The sequence below is a fragment of the Vicugna pacos genome, chromosome 29 (genome assembly GCF_048564905.1).
Source record: "Vicugna pacos chromosome 29, VicPac4, whole genome shotgun sequence".
NCBI lineage: Eukaryota > Metazoa > Chordata > Mammalia > Artiodactyla > Camelidae > Vicugna > Vicugna pacos.
This window is the reverse complement of record NC_133015.1, coordinates 12,290,524-12,306,114: the sequence shown is the minus strand read 5'-3', so window position 1 is coordinate 12,306,114 and position 15,591 is coordinate 12,290,524. Positions and strand designations below refer to the sequence as shown.

The 15,591-nt window shown below is 33.0% G+C and overlaps 1 protein-coding gene across 12 annotated transcripts in view; it reads right to left on the bottom strand.

Annotated features, from left to right (window-relative positions):
- STAU2 (staufen double-stranded RNA binding protein 2) overlaps positions 1–15,591 on the bottom strand; it is a 248,593-nt gene that overhangs the window by 219,178 nt on the left and 13,824 nt on the right. For 3 of the 12 annotated variants that reach the window (XM_072951789.1, XM_072951788.1, XM_072951793.1), the window contains exon 3: positions 692–822. The exons of 5 other annotated variants lie outside the window; for them this stretch is intronic. In XM_072951789.1, the coding sequence (XP_072807890.1) occupies positions 692–805 (114 nt within the window). In that variant the 5' untranslated portion in view covers positions 806–822. Of the gene's footprint in view, positions 1–691; positions 838–5,530; positions 5,661–15,591 lie in introns of those variants that run through there. 4 more of the 12 variants (XM_072951790.1, XM_072951791.1, XM_072951795.1 and 1 more) reach the window with 2 other exon arrangements.

Below are 15,591 nucleotides of genomic sequence, written 5' to 3'. Positions count from 1 at the left end.
TTTCCATTTAAAAGAATAATATTATAAGTGAATACACAGATAACAATATATATGTATATGATATATACAACTTTTATAAATGATGAATCTTAGAATTAAACATCATATTGGGAAAGATATCTCACTAAGTAACTTGTCATATTTTACTGTCTCGATTTTTATGTTAGCAGTTATAATTTAATTGAAAAAGCTCCATACTTGGGAGCCAAAGATTACATGTTCACGTACTGGCACTGCCAGTCATAAATTATTAGGCAAGTCACTTAACTTTTCTGTATCTGAGTTTAATTTACAAAATAGAAATCAAAAATTCACATCTCAAGGGAGGGTATACCTCAAGTGGTAGAGCGTGTGTTTAGCATGCGTGAGGTCCTGGGTTCAATCCCCAGTGCCTCCATTAAAATAAATAAACAAACAAACAAACAAACCTAATTCCGCCCCCCAAAAAATTTCGTATCTCATGTGGTTTCATTAGGGTTTTGTGAAATACTGTATCTGAAAGAGCTCTGAAAACCGTAATGAGACATAAAATGTTTTAGGTACAGACTTCAAAATATTTTTAATACAACATTAAGAGCCTTGAGGCTTTCTGTGACCCCCTCCCCCCAAAATAAAACACAATTAAAACCTGAGATGATAAATCTGATAGACTTTGATAAGCATGTCTCACCACCTCCCTTTGAAACCTTACCTTCGAATGAGCAGGCCCTCTTTCTTTCAGAAGTTTATACTGGGGTTGGACTCTATTGAAACGGGCTAACTCATTTACCAGACACATTGGAGTTTTCTCTTTGGGGTTTGCCATTTTATCTTGGAGAGAAGCTGTAAATAAAAAGGCTGTAAAGTTTTTGTGAAGAATGACTTTACAAAATGGAAGAAAAGCTAGTTTTGACTTTTTTAGATTGAAGTTAGATTGTATATTTGGATTAAATTATTTCCATAAATTTTATATAAAAATTTCAAATCATCTAAAGTCTTTCAATACATGCAACAGAAATATGTATCACATTTTAAACAATAAATTAAAGTAGCTTTTTTCCTAAGTACCTAAATTGCTCTCTATACACATATATGATAACAGCATGCTTGAAGATTTTAAAACAATGTAAGATTATAATAATTTTTAATTTATCCTATAACTTTCCTTTCCTCTCAAGAAATTTTAGCATAAACACATAATTCTCCTTGCTTCTTATTACTATAAAACTAAATTCTATCTACCTTTCTTATCATTTGAGCTTCCTTTTTTTCCTTTTCATTCTGAGGCAGCATATTAATTGAAAAAACTCTATAGACTTGGAAATCAAGTCCTAATTTTAATTACTAACTCTTCCAACTATTTTTTAGTAAATTTTTGTTTTTTTAATGAAATTTTGAAAAGTAGAAAAAATAATGTAACAAATGACCAAGTTTTTATCATAAAGAACTGAAATTAACATGTTCTGTTTAAATCTTAATAAAAAAAAAACTATTACATTCCAGTTAAGTTCCCTTTATCTCTTCCAGAGACTACCACTATGTGAATTTAAAATATATTCCTCCAAGATACTCTAAACTACATTTATATGCATGCATGCATACCCATAAAGAAATATGTGGTTTTATAGTTTACATAAATAGTAATATAATAAACCTATTTTCACAACCTTCTTCACTCTTCACAATGTTTTTGAGATTTAACTTTATAGATACAGTGCATTACTTTTAACTGCTATATAATTTACATCATAATATCTTATCAGTTTTTTAATCCTCTCCCCTACTGATAGTAGACATTCGGGTTGTTTCCAGCTCTTCACTCTTACAAGGTAAAACATGCTACCAAACAGCACTCAGAATGACTGCATCAAATTACTTCCCCCTGGCAGTATGAGAATGACGACTTCCTCGCAGCCTTGAAAACATGCAGTATGGTCATATGGCCAAAGTATTTTAATCTCTGACAATCTGATGTTTGACAAAATATACTGTTTATTGTCATTTGAGTTTCCTCTTCTGGGAACCACTTTTTTCCTTTGCTCTATTGATTAGCTTATGTATTATATTTATCAGCCTTTCTTTTATGGTCCGTAACTTTTCTGCTTTGTTTAAGAAATTCTTCCCTAGCCTGCAAGGTCTTAAAATTTTTCACTTAAATTTACTAAGCCTACTGTTCTCTCTCTATAAAATATGGGTAATAAATCTATCTACTTAACTAACTCAGGTTGTTATACGGTTATGATTCTTAAATGTATGTACTTTGAATTCTACTGCAATTATTATTACAGCTTCAGAATATTTTCCTAATACTATAGTATTTTATCCTGTATTTTTCCTTCACCTCATTTACAGACCTATTTAACTGCCTGGTAGTTCTTCTCTCATTTCCTATTAATCAGTGTCAAAAAAAATTTTTAACCCTAGCATAAACCATGCAAATGGATTACTTCCTGCTCAATTAAACTGCAGTCACAGTGTATAGAGAATATATTAAATAAATGGAAACAGCTGGTTTTAGGAACTTCATCTATAAACTATCTATGGCAAAGTTTAATGTAGAAAATAGTATTCTTTTTAATACTTTCAATTAACTTTTCAGTACTCTTTACAGGACTAATAATTTGGTATAATAACTTGATCACAATCATTACGATTAAGAAATTATAAGAATACTACACAAATACCAAGTAAGCCACAAGTAAAAGGAAAAAGAACCTAAGCAACCAACTGTAGGACCAATACAGCTGTCAGCTGATTCTACAATTAGACCATTCTAAGTGGGTTGCAAACCAAAAAGAAACAAAAACAAACAAACAAACAAAAAACTAGTAATTGTTACTTTTTGGAACAGCACAAAAAAGATAAGAGTATTAGTCAAGAGAGGTTGAGGAAATCTGCATTTTACTTATTCCACTGTGTATCGTTCAAATAAACATTTTATAAACTGTACTGAGCGGAGGGAGGGTATAGCTCAGTGGTGGAGTGCATGCTTAGCATGCACAAGGTCCTGGGTTCAATACTAAGCACCTCCTTTTAAATAAACAAATACATACATACACACATACATACCTAATTTCCTCCCCTCAAAAAATAAAAAAATAATAAAAATAAAAATACTTTTAAAAAAACTACCAGAAAGTCAGTCACTATATAAAATGCAAGGGGACTTGGGGCTATAACAAATTTTGGTCCTTGCATATCATGGCATTAAGCACTCAAGTACAATAGTTAACACAGCTACGTAAATATCAAAAAGCAAAATAAGAATGAAAATTTGTTAAAAATGAGAAAATACTGAAGTCTGCTAAAAATCAAGTCAATTTTGCATAACACTAAAATAGCATTTATACTGCTACTATAACACAATTTTCATTCTTCAGCAATGTTACGATGCAAAATGTATTACGAGCATAGAAAGAATGTGACAATTTTACAGTACAAAAAATTTAATAGCATAGGTTTTAAATATGTTAAAATGTGATAAAAACGATAAGTTTATAGCTCAGTAAACTTGCTTGGCAAGAAAATCTGATTTACATCCTTCAAAGGAAAAATGCTAATTAATAACATGGTGTTAAACTTATTGCATTTATTTTAATGTTTTGCTTTATAAAAATAACATGAATCCAATAATGGGATTCATGGAATCCATTGATGGAATCCAATAATTGATTTAACATGTGACTTAAGTTTTTGTGTGAAAGGTGTGCAAAATACACGTAAGATCTCACTCTGATAAAACTTTATATTATACCTAAAATTGAAACATTTAAAGTTGGTAAATTTAAAAATAATTAGTCTTAATTCAGATTTTTTATTTTACAAAATTATTAAAATTTTATTTTCCATAGCTGTTCCTCTATTTAAATCTCATTAACATTCATTACTTGACAGAGCTCAATGATAGAGCAATGATTTAAAAATTAAACCAAAATTTTGACAGAGTATCTACAAAATTATAAAACAAATTGGTCTACAAAAATTGAGACTTATAAACTTAATTTATACATTATTTTTTTAGAAAAGTCAACAGGGCAGAAAGTAAGAAATACATACAATGCTGCATATGTATACATTTTCAAGAGACTGAAGAATATCCTCATTGAAGCTATTTTGAAACAGGCTTCAAGGTAATTTGGTGGCTGGAATAGTAGATATCTACTTAGAGTAAATAAAAATGATAATGGATATCACAATTCTAGACTTGGCTATTTTTTGGAGGGAGGAGGTAATTAGGTTTTTATCAATGTATTTATTTTTTTAATGGGAGTACTGGGGATTGAACCCAGGACCTCGTGCATGTTAGGCATGCACTCTACCACTGAGCTCTAACCACCGCACAGACTTGGCTTTTGAGAGAACGCACGCCACACGGTTAAGAGCCTATTTTGATATCTCTGCCACTGACTGATATCCACGTAACCCTGAGAAAGCATTGAAATTTGACTTTCCTTGACAGTAAAACAGAAATGATAGTTGCTATTTTATTACCGAATTATGGCACTGGTTGAATAAAATGATGTAAGACACTGTTAACAATGGTGAGAATGCATTATTCTGTTTATAAACAATTTGTCAAAGCACACTCTCATCGAATATGAGTACAGTGATACGATTTTATAAACTTTTCCATGGTTTCCTAAGCTAAAATGTTGTGAGTTAAAATGCTCTGTTAGAATAAGCTGATTTTATTCATATATTTCTTTAATATTCTATAAAAAGCAAGTATTTGTTATTATTTTTTCCACTGACTTATCGTAACATATTAAGTTTGTTTCCACCAAAAAATTCCCAAGTGTGACATAAACTACATTTAAGATTTCTCATATTTGTGTAAGGGAATATTCTACCTTTGTTGATATAAAATTTGTTTACATGTTTGTCTCTGTAACTTTAATAAGTAACAATAGTAAAAATAACTATTTCTAATAACAGTATCTGCACACTCATTAAAACATAGACATACTCTATTTTTTGAGATACATTCTGTTTTTAATATCTTTATAAAATGTCCTAGGACTCTCTGGGACTTGAATCTTCAAAGTATATGAAAATAATATAGCTCATAGTTTTCAATCGACAGGCAAAAAAATCCCTGTTCCAAAGGAGCTCACTGTCTGGTAGAAAAAACACACACATATAAGAAACAAATACACTAAACTACAATGTGTTAAGTGATATAATAAGGCTGTCAGAAGGGACTCTTCAGGTGAAGGGGCTGTTGTTGAAAGGCAGGCTTCAAGAGGTGGTGATTAGATGAGTTAAGGAAAGTAGGAATTCACCAAGTTAGCAAGGAAGGAAGAAAGATAGTCCAAGCTTTTCCAGAGCACACACACAAGAGAAAGCACATAAAACACATCACATTCTGGCAAACGCAAGTAAATCATTAGCAGAATATTGAATGCATAGTAGGAAATAGCAGGAAAAAATTATGTGACCAGAATCCACCAAAACACCAAAAGTTTCCTAAGCCAAAACTTAGAGGAGCATCATTTTGAAGGTAGTTAAATGACAGTCAGAGCTGTTGCTAATAAATCATAGTCTACCTCACCTGTCAAGGCAAGTCTCTCCACAGAAGAATCCATTTCCATCCCTGGTCCCAGAAAATGACTTGCACACAGTTTCTATGTCTCTTTGCTGGTTCCCCTTTCCCTATTCCCTGCTATTGGAAGGGACTCATCCTAATTCCCAAGTGAAATAGAAAGAAAGAAAACAGAGTCAAAAAAGCAAGGAATTTACCTTCCGCAGGTTCTTGCCTTCTAGGAGAGATGTGACTATCCACAGCTGTAACTAAAATAAATCTTATAACTTCAAATTATAACATAACTTAAGGATGTCAAAGCAAAATCACCACCCATGGACCAAACTGCTCTATTATAATTACCTATTAATTAGGAAAAATTAAATTTCCTATCTCATATAGACACAACAATAAGTTCCAGAAGTATTAAAATGCAAAATATAAAAATGACAAAAGCACAAGAAAACTCGGCTAAATGTTTGTTATAATCCAATAACATGGAAGGCTTTCCTTGATAACAAACCTAAAAGCCAAAATGGGATAAACTGATAGATTTAACAACACAAAAATGTAAACTTCTGTAGAGCAAAACACATCATAAATGACACTAAAAAAACAGTCTATAAACTGGGAAACACTTGTTACTTGTGAAGAAAAAGTGAAGATGATAAAATAAAATCCATAAAATATGAAGATGACATAAATCAAATTTTTTTTAAAAATCCATCTGAAAAAAGGGTGAATATATGCACAAATCAATTCACATAATTTATTGAGTAAACACATGTGTTCAACAACTTTGTGTTTATAAAATAAAATTTTGAATTCCAATGAGATATAATTTACCTCATTAGGCTGATAAAATGAAAAAATGATCATGTAATTATTGACAAGGACGTGTGGACATAAGTGCAAATTCTATTGGTACGAACATAAATTAGTACGAACTTTCTGGTGGGCAATCTGGCAATATTGATTAAAGGTTTTCAATTGCATCTATCTTTAAAACAGCAAGTGTACTTCTAGGTATCCATGTAGCAGGAAGACTCACATAAGATACCCACAATGACAACCTACAGAGCAAGACTGTAACAGCGAGAACTATACACGAGCTAAATAGCTATCCATCAGCAACTGACTGGCCACATTAAACACAATGGACCATCAGCTTTGAAACAAGAATGATGTACGACATGGGAAAACATTATACAACACTGAATGAATAAAAAAGCTCTGACAGCTCAGTGTCTAATCTTATTTTTATTTTCTTTAAACCAAACATGCATGTATTAAAGAAGTGAGACGGGAAGCAGGGGAGCTCACTTTCTGCTTTGAAATACTGTATTGTTTTACTTACGGATATGCATAACTTTTATATCTAAAAAATTATTTTACAAAGCCACACCAAAAGTTGGAAATGGTTTACAGTATAAGTCTTAGACTAATTGCTATTATTCTTTCTAAAATATTTACGGGTGCAACCAAGGTTCTGACCGCAAGAAGATGCCCAAGGACCTGATTCAGAGCAAGCCATGAGTATCATGACTACAATCTCTGACTTTTCCAAATGAAAATTTAAACCTTGTTAAAACAATGTGGTCTTTTTACCAACATTTCGTACGGTCACTCGTCTTAACTTTGACCATTCTAATGCAGATGTAATGCGTCTCACTGTGGTTTCAATAAGCATTTCCCTAATGACAAGTGTTGAACATCTTGTCATTTGTTTACATGCCATATACATATATGAAGTAGATTGTCTATCTGGATATTTTTAATTAGGTCATTTCTTTTTCTTATTGTTTTATTTGAAGAGTTCTTTGCATATTCTAAGCACAAGTCATTAATCAGGTATATGCTTGGCAAAAACTTTCTCCCAGTATCTGGCGTCTCTTTTCATTCTCTTACCAGTGTCTTTTAAAGAGCAGATTTTAATTTTAATAATGTCTGATTTATCCATTTTTTCATTTACAGATTGTGTTTTCGGTGTTGTATCTAAGAAATCATTACCTAGCTGAGGTCTCAAAGATTTTCTCCTATGTTTTCTTCTAGAAGCTTTACGTACCAAAGTGGTCTCTGAACCACTTTCAATTAATTTTTGTATATGGTGCAAGGTATGCACTCAATTTCATTTCTGTATATCGATATCCTATGTTCAAGTACTGTCAGTGAAAAAGGCTGTATTTTTTCCACCTGTACTACTTTTAAGGCTTTGTCAAAAATCAGTTATCTGTATATAAGTAGGTTTATTTCTGGATTACCTATTCTGTTAGTTTTCTGTGGGTTTTGCGGGGGGAGGTAATTTGGTTTATTTATTTTTTTAATGGAGTTACTGGGGATTGAACCCAAGACCTCATGCATGCTAAATACTCACTCTACCACTGAGCTATACCTTCCCCTTTGAACTACCTGTTCTGCTTCACTGATCTGTCTTTTTTAATGTTAATGCTGTTTTTACTGTAGCTTTATAATAATTCTTGAAATTAAGTAGTGCTGGCTCTCCAACGTGTTCTTTTTCAAAGTTGTTTTGGCTATTTTAAGTTCCTGCAATTCCATATGAATTTATTTTAGGCAAAAATGCCTTCAAGGATTAGAGTAGAATTCCCCTGAATCTATAATTTGATGAAAACCAACATTTTAAAAAAGCTGAGGCTTCCAACCCATATACGGACATGTAGTCATTCCTCATTATTGAGATGATGTTATCTTGATGTTAGCCATGCCCTATGATGCTGCCACAATCAGTGAATTATCAAACACTAAATCACTGCTTCTGGAAAATACAAGGGAAATCTTGCAAGCCTCTGGTCATAATATGTTTGTCAGTCCAACAATAAATAACCTCGTTTTACGTGTGCTTCTGGCTAAAGATCCCTTACTTAATATATACTGTTCAATCACAAATACCAAACTCACAGCCAAGAGAAACTCCTGTCTAAATGTAGTTCATCTAAACACAAGTATCTTCTCCATAGGCATATCATAGCCCTCCTGTGCTTAGGAACACTACAAAGCACTTCAGTACTATGCTTGGGGGCCATTTAAAATAGCTAAATCACCAACAAAAAGCACAAAAAAATGCAGCAGTAAACAGACAGGGAAAAGGACACTTGTTTATAGCAGGAGAGCTAAAACAAGAAAGCAGAGTGACATCTCGTTCAGCCTCAGTTCACACTGTGTGCACAGGGCAACGCAAATTTTTCAGCACTCTGCCTGCGTCAGTGAATGACCACAACAGCGCTGCAAGTTATATTTGGGGTTACAAATAAATTTTAGCAGATAGGAGGCCAATTCACAAATACAGAATCCAGGAATAATGATGATCAAATGGATCTCTCAACTTACTTAGGTATCCTTTAACTTCAATAGTATTTTATAGTTCTCGGTATTCTTTAACACATTTGTTAGATTTATCTATAAGCAGTTCATATTTTTTAGACTACAGTAAATGGTATTTCTGTTCAGATTGTTCCTTGCTAGTGTATAGAAATACTGATCCTGTATCCTTCTACTATACTACACTTATTCATTAGGTCTAGTATGGAGTCTATCAGGTTTTCTACATAGAAAACCAGGTCATCTGTGAATTAGGACAATTTTATTTCTTCTTTTGCAATGTGAATACCATTTCATTTCCTTTTCTTGCTTGACCGCACTGGCTACAACCTCCAGGACAACGTTGAATAGGACTGGTGAAAGCAGACATCTCTAACTTGTTTGTGACTTTAGGGGAAAAGTGTTCAATCCTTCCACCAAACAAGAACAACATCAGCAAATAAAGTACGTCATGGACACCCATTTTCATATTGGGGAAGTTCACTTCTAGTCGTTGTTTACTGAAGCCTTTTTTTTTAAACCAGGAATGGTTACTGGACAAATGATCCCACATCTATTGAGATGACTGTGTGCTTTTTACTGTTTAGTTTGTTAATGTGGTAAATTATATTAACTGACTTTTTGCATGTTAAACCAAACTTGCATTCCTGGAATAAGCTCCACACGGTCAGGACATATTATTCTTTTAATATATTGTTGAATTTGACTTGCTAAAATTTTGTTTAGATTTTTTACACCTGTGTTTGTGAGCAGTATTGTTCTGCAGTTTCCTTGCAATGTCTTTGTCTGGTTCTGATATCCCAGTAATGCTGGCACCAAAGTCTTTGGAAAACATTCCCTCCACTTCAAATATTTTTGAAAGGTTTATGCAGAATTGATATTATTTCTTGCTATAGTATTTGGTACAATTCACAGTGAAACTGCCTGGACCCAGAGTTTTCTCTGGGAAAAGATTTTTTTAACTATAGTTTCAATTTCTTTAATACATATAGGGCTATTCAGATTATCTCTTATTTTCTTCTGCTTCCTTAGGGATTAATTTGCTCTTCTTTCTCTACATTATTAAGGTGGAAGCCAAAATAATTTGAGATCTTTCTTCCTTTTTAATACAATTAGAACTATAGAATTCCCACTAAGTATTGTTTTAGCAGCATCTTCTATTACAGTTTCTGTTCTTACTCAGTTTAAAATACTTTATAACTTCCCTTTTGATTTCTTCTTTCAGTCATGGATTACTTATAAGCATGCTATCTAATCTCCAAATATTTGGGGATTTTTCCAACAGTCTTTCTATTAATCATTTCTAATTCCACTGTGATCTGAGAAGATTCTTTTTATGAGCTGAATCCTTCTGAATTTATTGAGACTTGTTTTATGGCCAGAATATAGTCTATCTTAGTAAATACTATGTGTGGACTTACGAACAAATGTGTATTCTGATTTTTTTAATGGTGTTTCTGTTGCTTTATTAGTCTATTTACTCAAATTTAGCATCCCTACTATATGCCAAGCACTGTACACATACTAGGGATCCAAGATAAGTAAGTCTGATCTTCTTGAGCAGAGTATTCTGTAAATGCAGCCAGGTCAAGTTGGTTGACCATGTTATTCAAGTCAACTATATATGTAATTTTCTGCCCTTTTGTTATATCAATTATAAAGAGGGGTTACTGAAATCTGACTAAAATTGTGAATGTTTCCTTGTATTTCTATTAGTTTTTGCTTCATTTGTTTCAAAGCTTTATTATTATGTGCATAAACATTTAGCATCGGTATGTCCTCTTAATTAATTGATCCCTTTATTGTTATGAAATGATCTTCTTTATCTCCTGTAATGCTCCTTGCTCTGAAATCTACCTTGATATTAATAAAATCACTTCAAGTTTCTTTCTGCTAAGTCAGTATGTGTTCTTCCATTCTTTCACTATTTATGTTTCTAGTTAGTGTTTCTTACAGGCAAGTATATGGTTGGATCTTGCTTTTTTATCCAATCTGAGCCTTTAAGTTGGGGTGTTCAGACTATTTACTTTTTAAAAAGCATAAAACGTATCTCAAATTTACATGTACCTTCATACATCTTCTCTGTATTATCCAATTTTAGTAAATGTGCTACTGAAGAAACACCAGACTATTTACATTTAATGTGATTATACATATCTTTAGGTTTGAGTCTATCATCTTGCAATTTGTTTTATGTTTTTCCCATCTGGTCTTTGTTCCCTTCTTCATCTTTTCATGGCTTCTGTTGAATTAATTATTTTGTATATTCAATTCTATCTAATCTTTTTAGCTTATTAGTTATAACTGTTTGCTATTTTACTCACTGCTTTAAAGTTTATAATATATATCTTTATCTTATCACAGTCTACCTTTATATTATACCACCTAACATACAGCATTAAAATCTTTAATATCCTTCCATTTTTCCTTCAACCTTCAAGCTATTATGCAGTGTACTTTTATATATGTTATAAACCATACAATCTCTTAACATTTTTGCTTTAAATGGTCAATTATCTTGTAAAAAGATTAAACTAATAAAAAGAATCTTACACATTTACCCAAGTAATTACCATTTCTGCTTTTCCCTTTCTTCATCTTTTTCATTTTCCTGCTGCTTGAAGGACATACTTTAAAATTTTTCTTGTAGGGGAGGAATGCTGAGCAAGGAATTTGAATAGACATTTCTCCAACAATGGCATACAAATAACCAACAAGGGGGCAGGGGAGAGGGTATAGAGTGTGTGCTTAGCGTGCACAAGATCTCGGCTTCAATCCCTGGTACCTCCATTAAAAAAATAAATAAACCTAATTATGATCCCAACAACAAAAAAAATACCCAACAAGCTTATGAAAAGATACTAAACATCATTAATATCAGAGACATGCTAATGAAAACTACAATGAGATACCACTTCTGACCTATAAGGATGGCCATTAGCAAAAAAAGAAGGAAAGAAAGAAAAGAAGAGGGACAAAGTAAGTATCGGTGAGGATGTGGGAAAGTAGAGCCCTCGTTCATTAACAGTGTGAATGTGAAATGGTACAGCCACTATGGAAAACCGTAATGAAACACAGAATTACCAAAGGACCCAGCAATTTCACTTCTGGATATACACCCAAAATAACTGAAAGCAGGGACCTAACCAGGTATGTGTACACCCATGTTCACTGCAGCATTATTCACAATAGCCATAAGGTGGAAGCAACCCAACTGTCTATCCATGGATGAATGGATAAACAAAATGTGGTATATACATAAAAAGGAATATTATTCAGCCTTAAAGGGGAAATTCTGACACATGCAATAGCATGGATGAACTCTGAAGACATTATGCTAAGTAAAATAAGCCAGTCACAAAAGGACACAAATTGTACAATTCCACTTATATGAGAAACCTAGAATAGTCAAATTCATAGAGACAGAAAGTAGAGTGGGGTGGTTGGCAGGCGCTGGTGGATTGGAGAATGGGAAGCTAGTGTTTTAATGGGCACAGAGTTTCAGTTTGAGAATATCAAAAAATTCTGCAGATGGATGATGGCGATGGTTGTAGAACACGCTTCATGTGCCAAATGCAACCATATACTTAAAAATGGTTAAAATGGTCGACTTTATGTTTACATATATTTTACCACAATTTAAAAATTAAAAAATTAAAGGAAACAACAAGTCACTTCTTTTTGAAAAGCACTTTCAGTGAGAATAGAATTTAAAGTTGACAAGTACTTTTCTTTCCATATCTTAAAGATGTCACTCCACTCTTTTCTGGCTTGCAGTTTCCAACAAAAACTGTCATTCTTATCTCTATGTCTCTGTTCGTAATGTCTTTTTTCCTCTGATTGCTTTTAAGATTTCCTTTCACTATCACTGATTTTCAGCCATTTGATTATGATGTGCCTTGGTGTGATTTTTTAATGTTTCCCTCAAATTAGATTCATTGGGCTCTATAGGTCCATGGGGTTTATAGTTTTCAATTAACATAGAAAAATTTTGGTCATTATTTGTTCTAAGATTTTCCACTTCCCTCTCTTCTCCTGAGAATCTAATTAATTTATCTTAGACTACATGATATTATCCAACAGGCCATAGATGTTCTGCTCATTTTTTTTATACTTTTCACTCTGTACTTCATTTTGGATAGTTGCTCTTCCTACATATTTAAAATCACTTGTCTTTTCTTCTACAGTCTTATCTGCTATTAATTCCATCCAGTACTTGTTAATTGCAGGTATTGCACTCATCTCTAGAACTTGCATTTAAACATATATTTTTATCTTTTATTTCTGTCCTCAACATTTTCCTGTTTTCCTTTACCTTCCTGAACATTGACGGCGTATTAATAGCAACTCTTTTCATAGCTTTATCTGTTAAATCAATCATCTTAGTCATTTCTGGGTCTCTATTGATTGATTTTTTTTTATCCTTGTTATGGATCATATTCTCACGTTTCTTTGTAAATATTTTTTTTTATTGAAGTGTAATTGACACAACACCAAATGAACCATTTCAAAGTGAAGATACCGGTGGCATTTAGTATATTCGCAGTGCTGTGCACGTACCACCTCTACCTAGTTCCGAAACACTGTTATCACACCAAATTAACTCTGTACTCACTAGGCCATTACTCCTGTTTTCTCCTTTCTCCCAGGACCTGGCAACCACCAAGCTATGTTCTGTCTGTATAAATTTATTTATTCTGGATATTTCACACAGATGGAATCATACAGTACGTGGTCCCATGTCTGACTTCTTTCACTTAGCAAAATGTTTCTGAGGTTCACCATACTGTATCATGTACCAGTACATCATTTTTTTTTTTACAGCTGAATAATATCCTATGGCATGTATATGCCAGTTTGTTTACCCATTCATCCTTCTACAGACATCTGGGCTGCTTCCACCATTTGGCTATTATAAACAGTTTTACTCTGAACATGTGTGTACATACATTTGAGTACATTTTCAATTCTATTTGGTATACATCTAGCAGTGGAATTGTATGGTAATTCTGTTTAACTTTTTAAAGAACTGACACAGTTTTCCACAGAAGGTGAAACACTTTGCAGTCCCACCAAGTGTTCTGGTTTCTTCACATCCTCACCAACACTTGTTACTGTTTCATTCTAGCCATCCTAGTGAGCATCAAGTGGCACTCATTCTGGTCTTCCTTTGCATTTCCATAATCACTGATGAGGTTGAGCATTTGTTCATGTGCATGTTGGCCATTTGTACATCTTTGGAAAACTGTCTATTCAAGTCCTTTTCTTGTTTTTAGTTGGGTTATCTTCTTGTTGAGTTATAAGAGTTTTAGTTCTTATATTTAGGTTATTGATCCACTTTGACCTAATTTTTACATGTGGTTTGAAGTAGGGATCCAAGTTTATTCTTTTGCATGTGGATATCCAATTGTCCCAGAACTATTTATTGAAAAGATTATTATTTCCTGCATTGAATGATCTTGGCAATCTTTCCAAAGTCAGTTAGCTATAGTTTATTTCTAGCCTCTCAATTCTATTCCACTGATCTATACCTTTATCCTTATGCCAGTGCCACACTGTTTCGATTACTGTAGTTTTACACACAAGCCCTCCAACTCTGTTCTCTTTTAGGATTGTTCTGGCTATTTGGGTCCACTGCAATTCCCTAAGAAGCTAAAGATCAGTTTTGCCAGTTCTGCAAAAAAGGTCACTGGAATTTTAACAGACATCACACTGAATCCATATGTTGCTTTGCATAGTATTGCCAAATTAACAATACTAAGTCTTCCGATCCATAAATACAAAACATTTTTCCATTTTTTCAGGTCGTCTTTAATTTCTTTCAACAATGTTGTATAGTTTTCAGAGTACAAGTATTTTAATTCCCGTATGCTTCTGGATGCTATTATAAATGGAACTGTTTTCTTAATTTCCTTTTTGGATTGTACACTGCTGGTTTACAAAAACACTATTGTATTTTGTGTGTTGATTTGTACTTACAACACTTCTGAATATGTTTATTAGCTCTATTTGGGTTTTTTTGTAGATTCTTTGGGATTTTCTAAATATAAGGTAGCATGTCATCTGCAAAGAGAAATATTTTTACTTCTTCCTTCCCAATCTGGATATACCTTATTTCTTTTTCTTGCCTGATTGCTGTGGCTATAACTTCCAGTACACTGCGGAATAGCAGTATTGAGAATAGGCATCCTTTTCTTGTCCATGAACATAAAGAGAAAGCTTTTAGTCTTTCGCCATTGAGTTGGATGTTAGCTATGAGTTCTCCATAAATGCCCTTTATCATGTTGAAGAAGTTCCTTTCTATTCCTAGTTTTTGAGTGTTTCTATTATGAACAGGTGTTGGATTTTGTCAAATGCTTTCTGTAACAACTGAGGTGATCATGTGGATTTTTTTCCTTCGTTCTGTTAATGTGGTGGATTACACTGATTGACTTTCCTATGTTGAACCACTCTTGCATTCCTGGAATAAACTGCACTTGGTCAAGGTGTACAGTCCTTTAAACATATTGTTGGATTCACCTTGTCAGTATTCTGTTGAAGTTTTTTGCTCTATATTCATAAGAAATATTGATGTGTAGTTTTTTTTTTTTTTTTTTTTTTTTTGCTTTTTCTTCTGGTGTCTTTGTTTAGCTTTATTATCAGGGTAATACTGGCTTCACAGAATAAGTTAGGAAGTATTCCCTCCTCTCTTATGTTTTGGAAGAGTTTGAGAAGGAATGGTGTTAACTCCTCTTTAAATGTTTTGTAAAAATTCA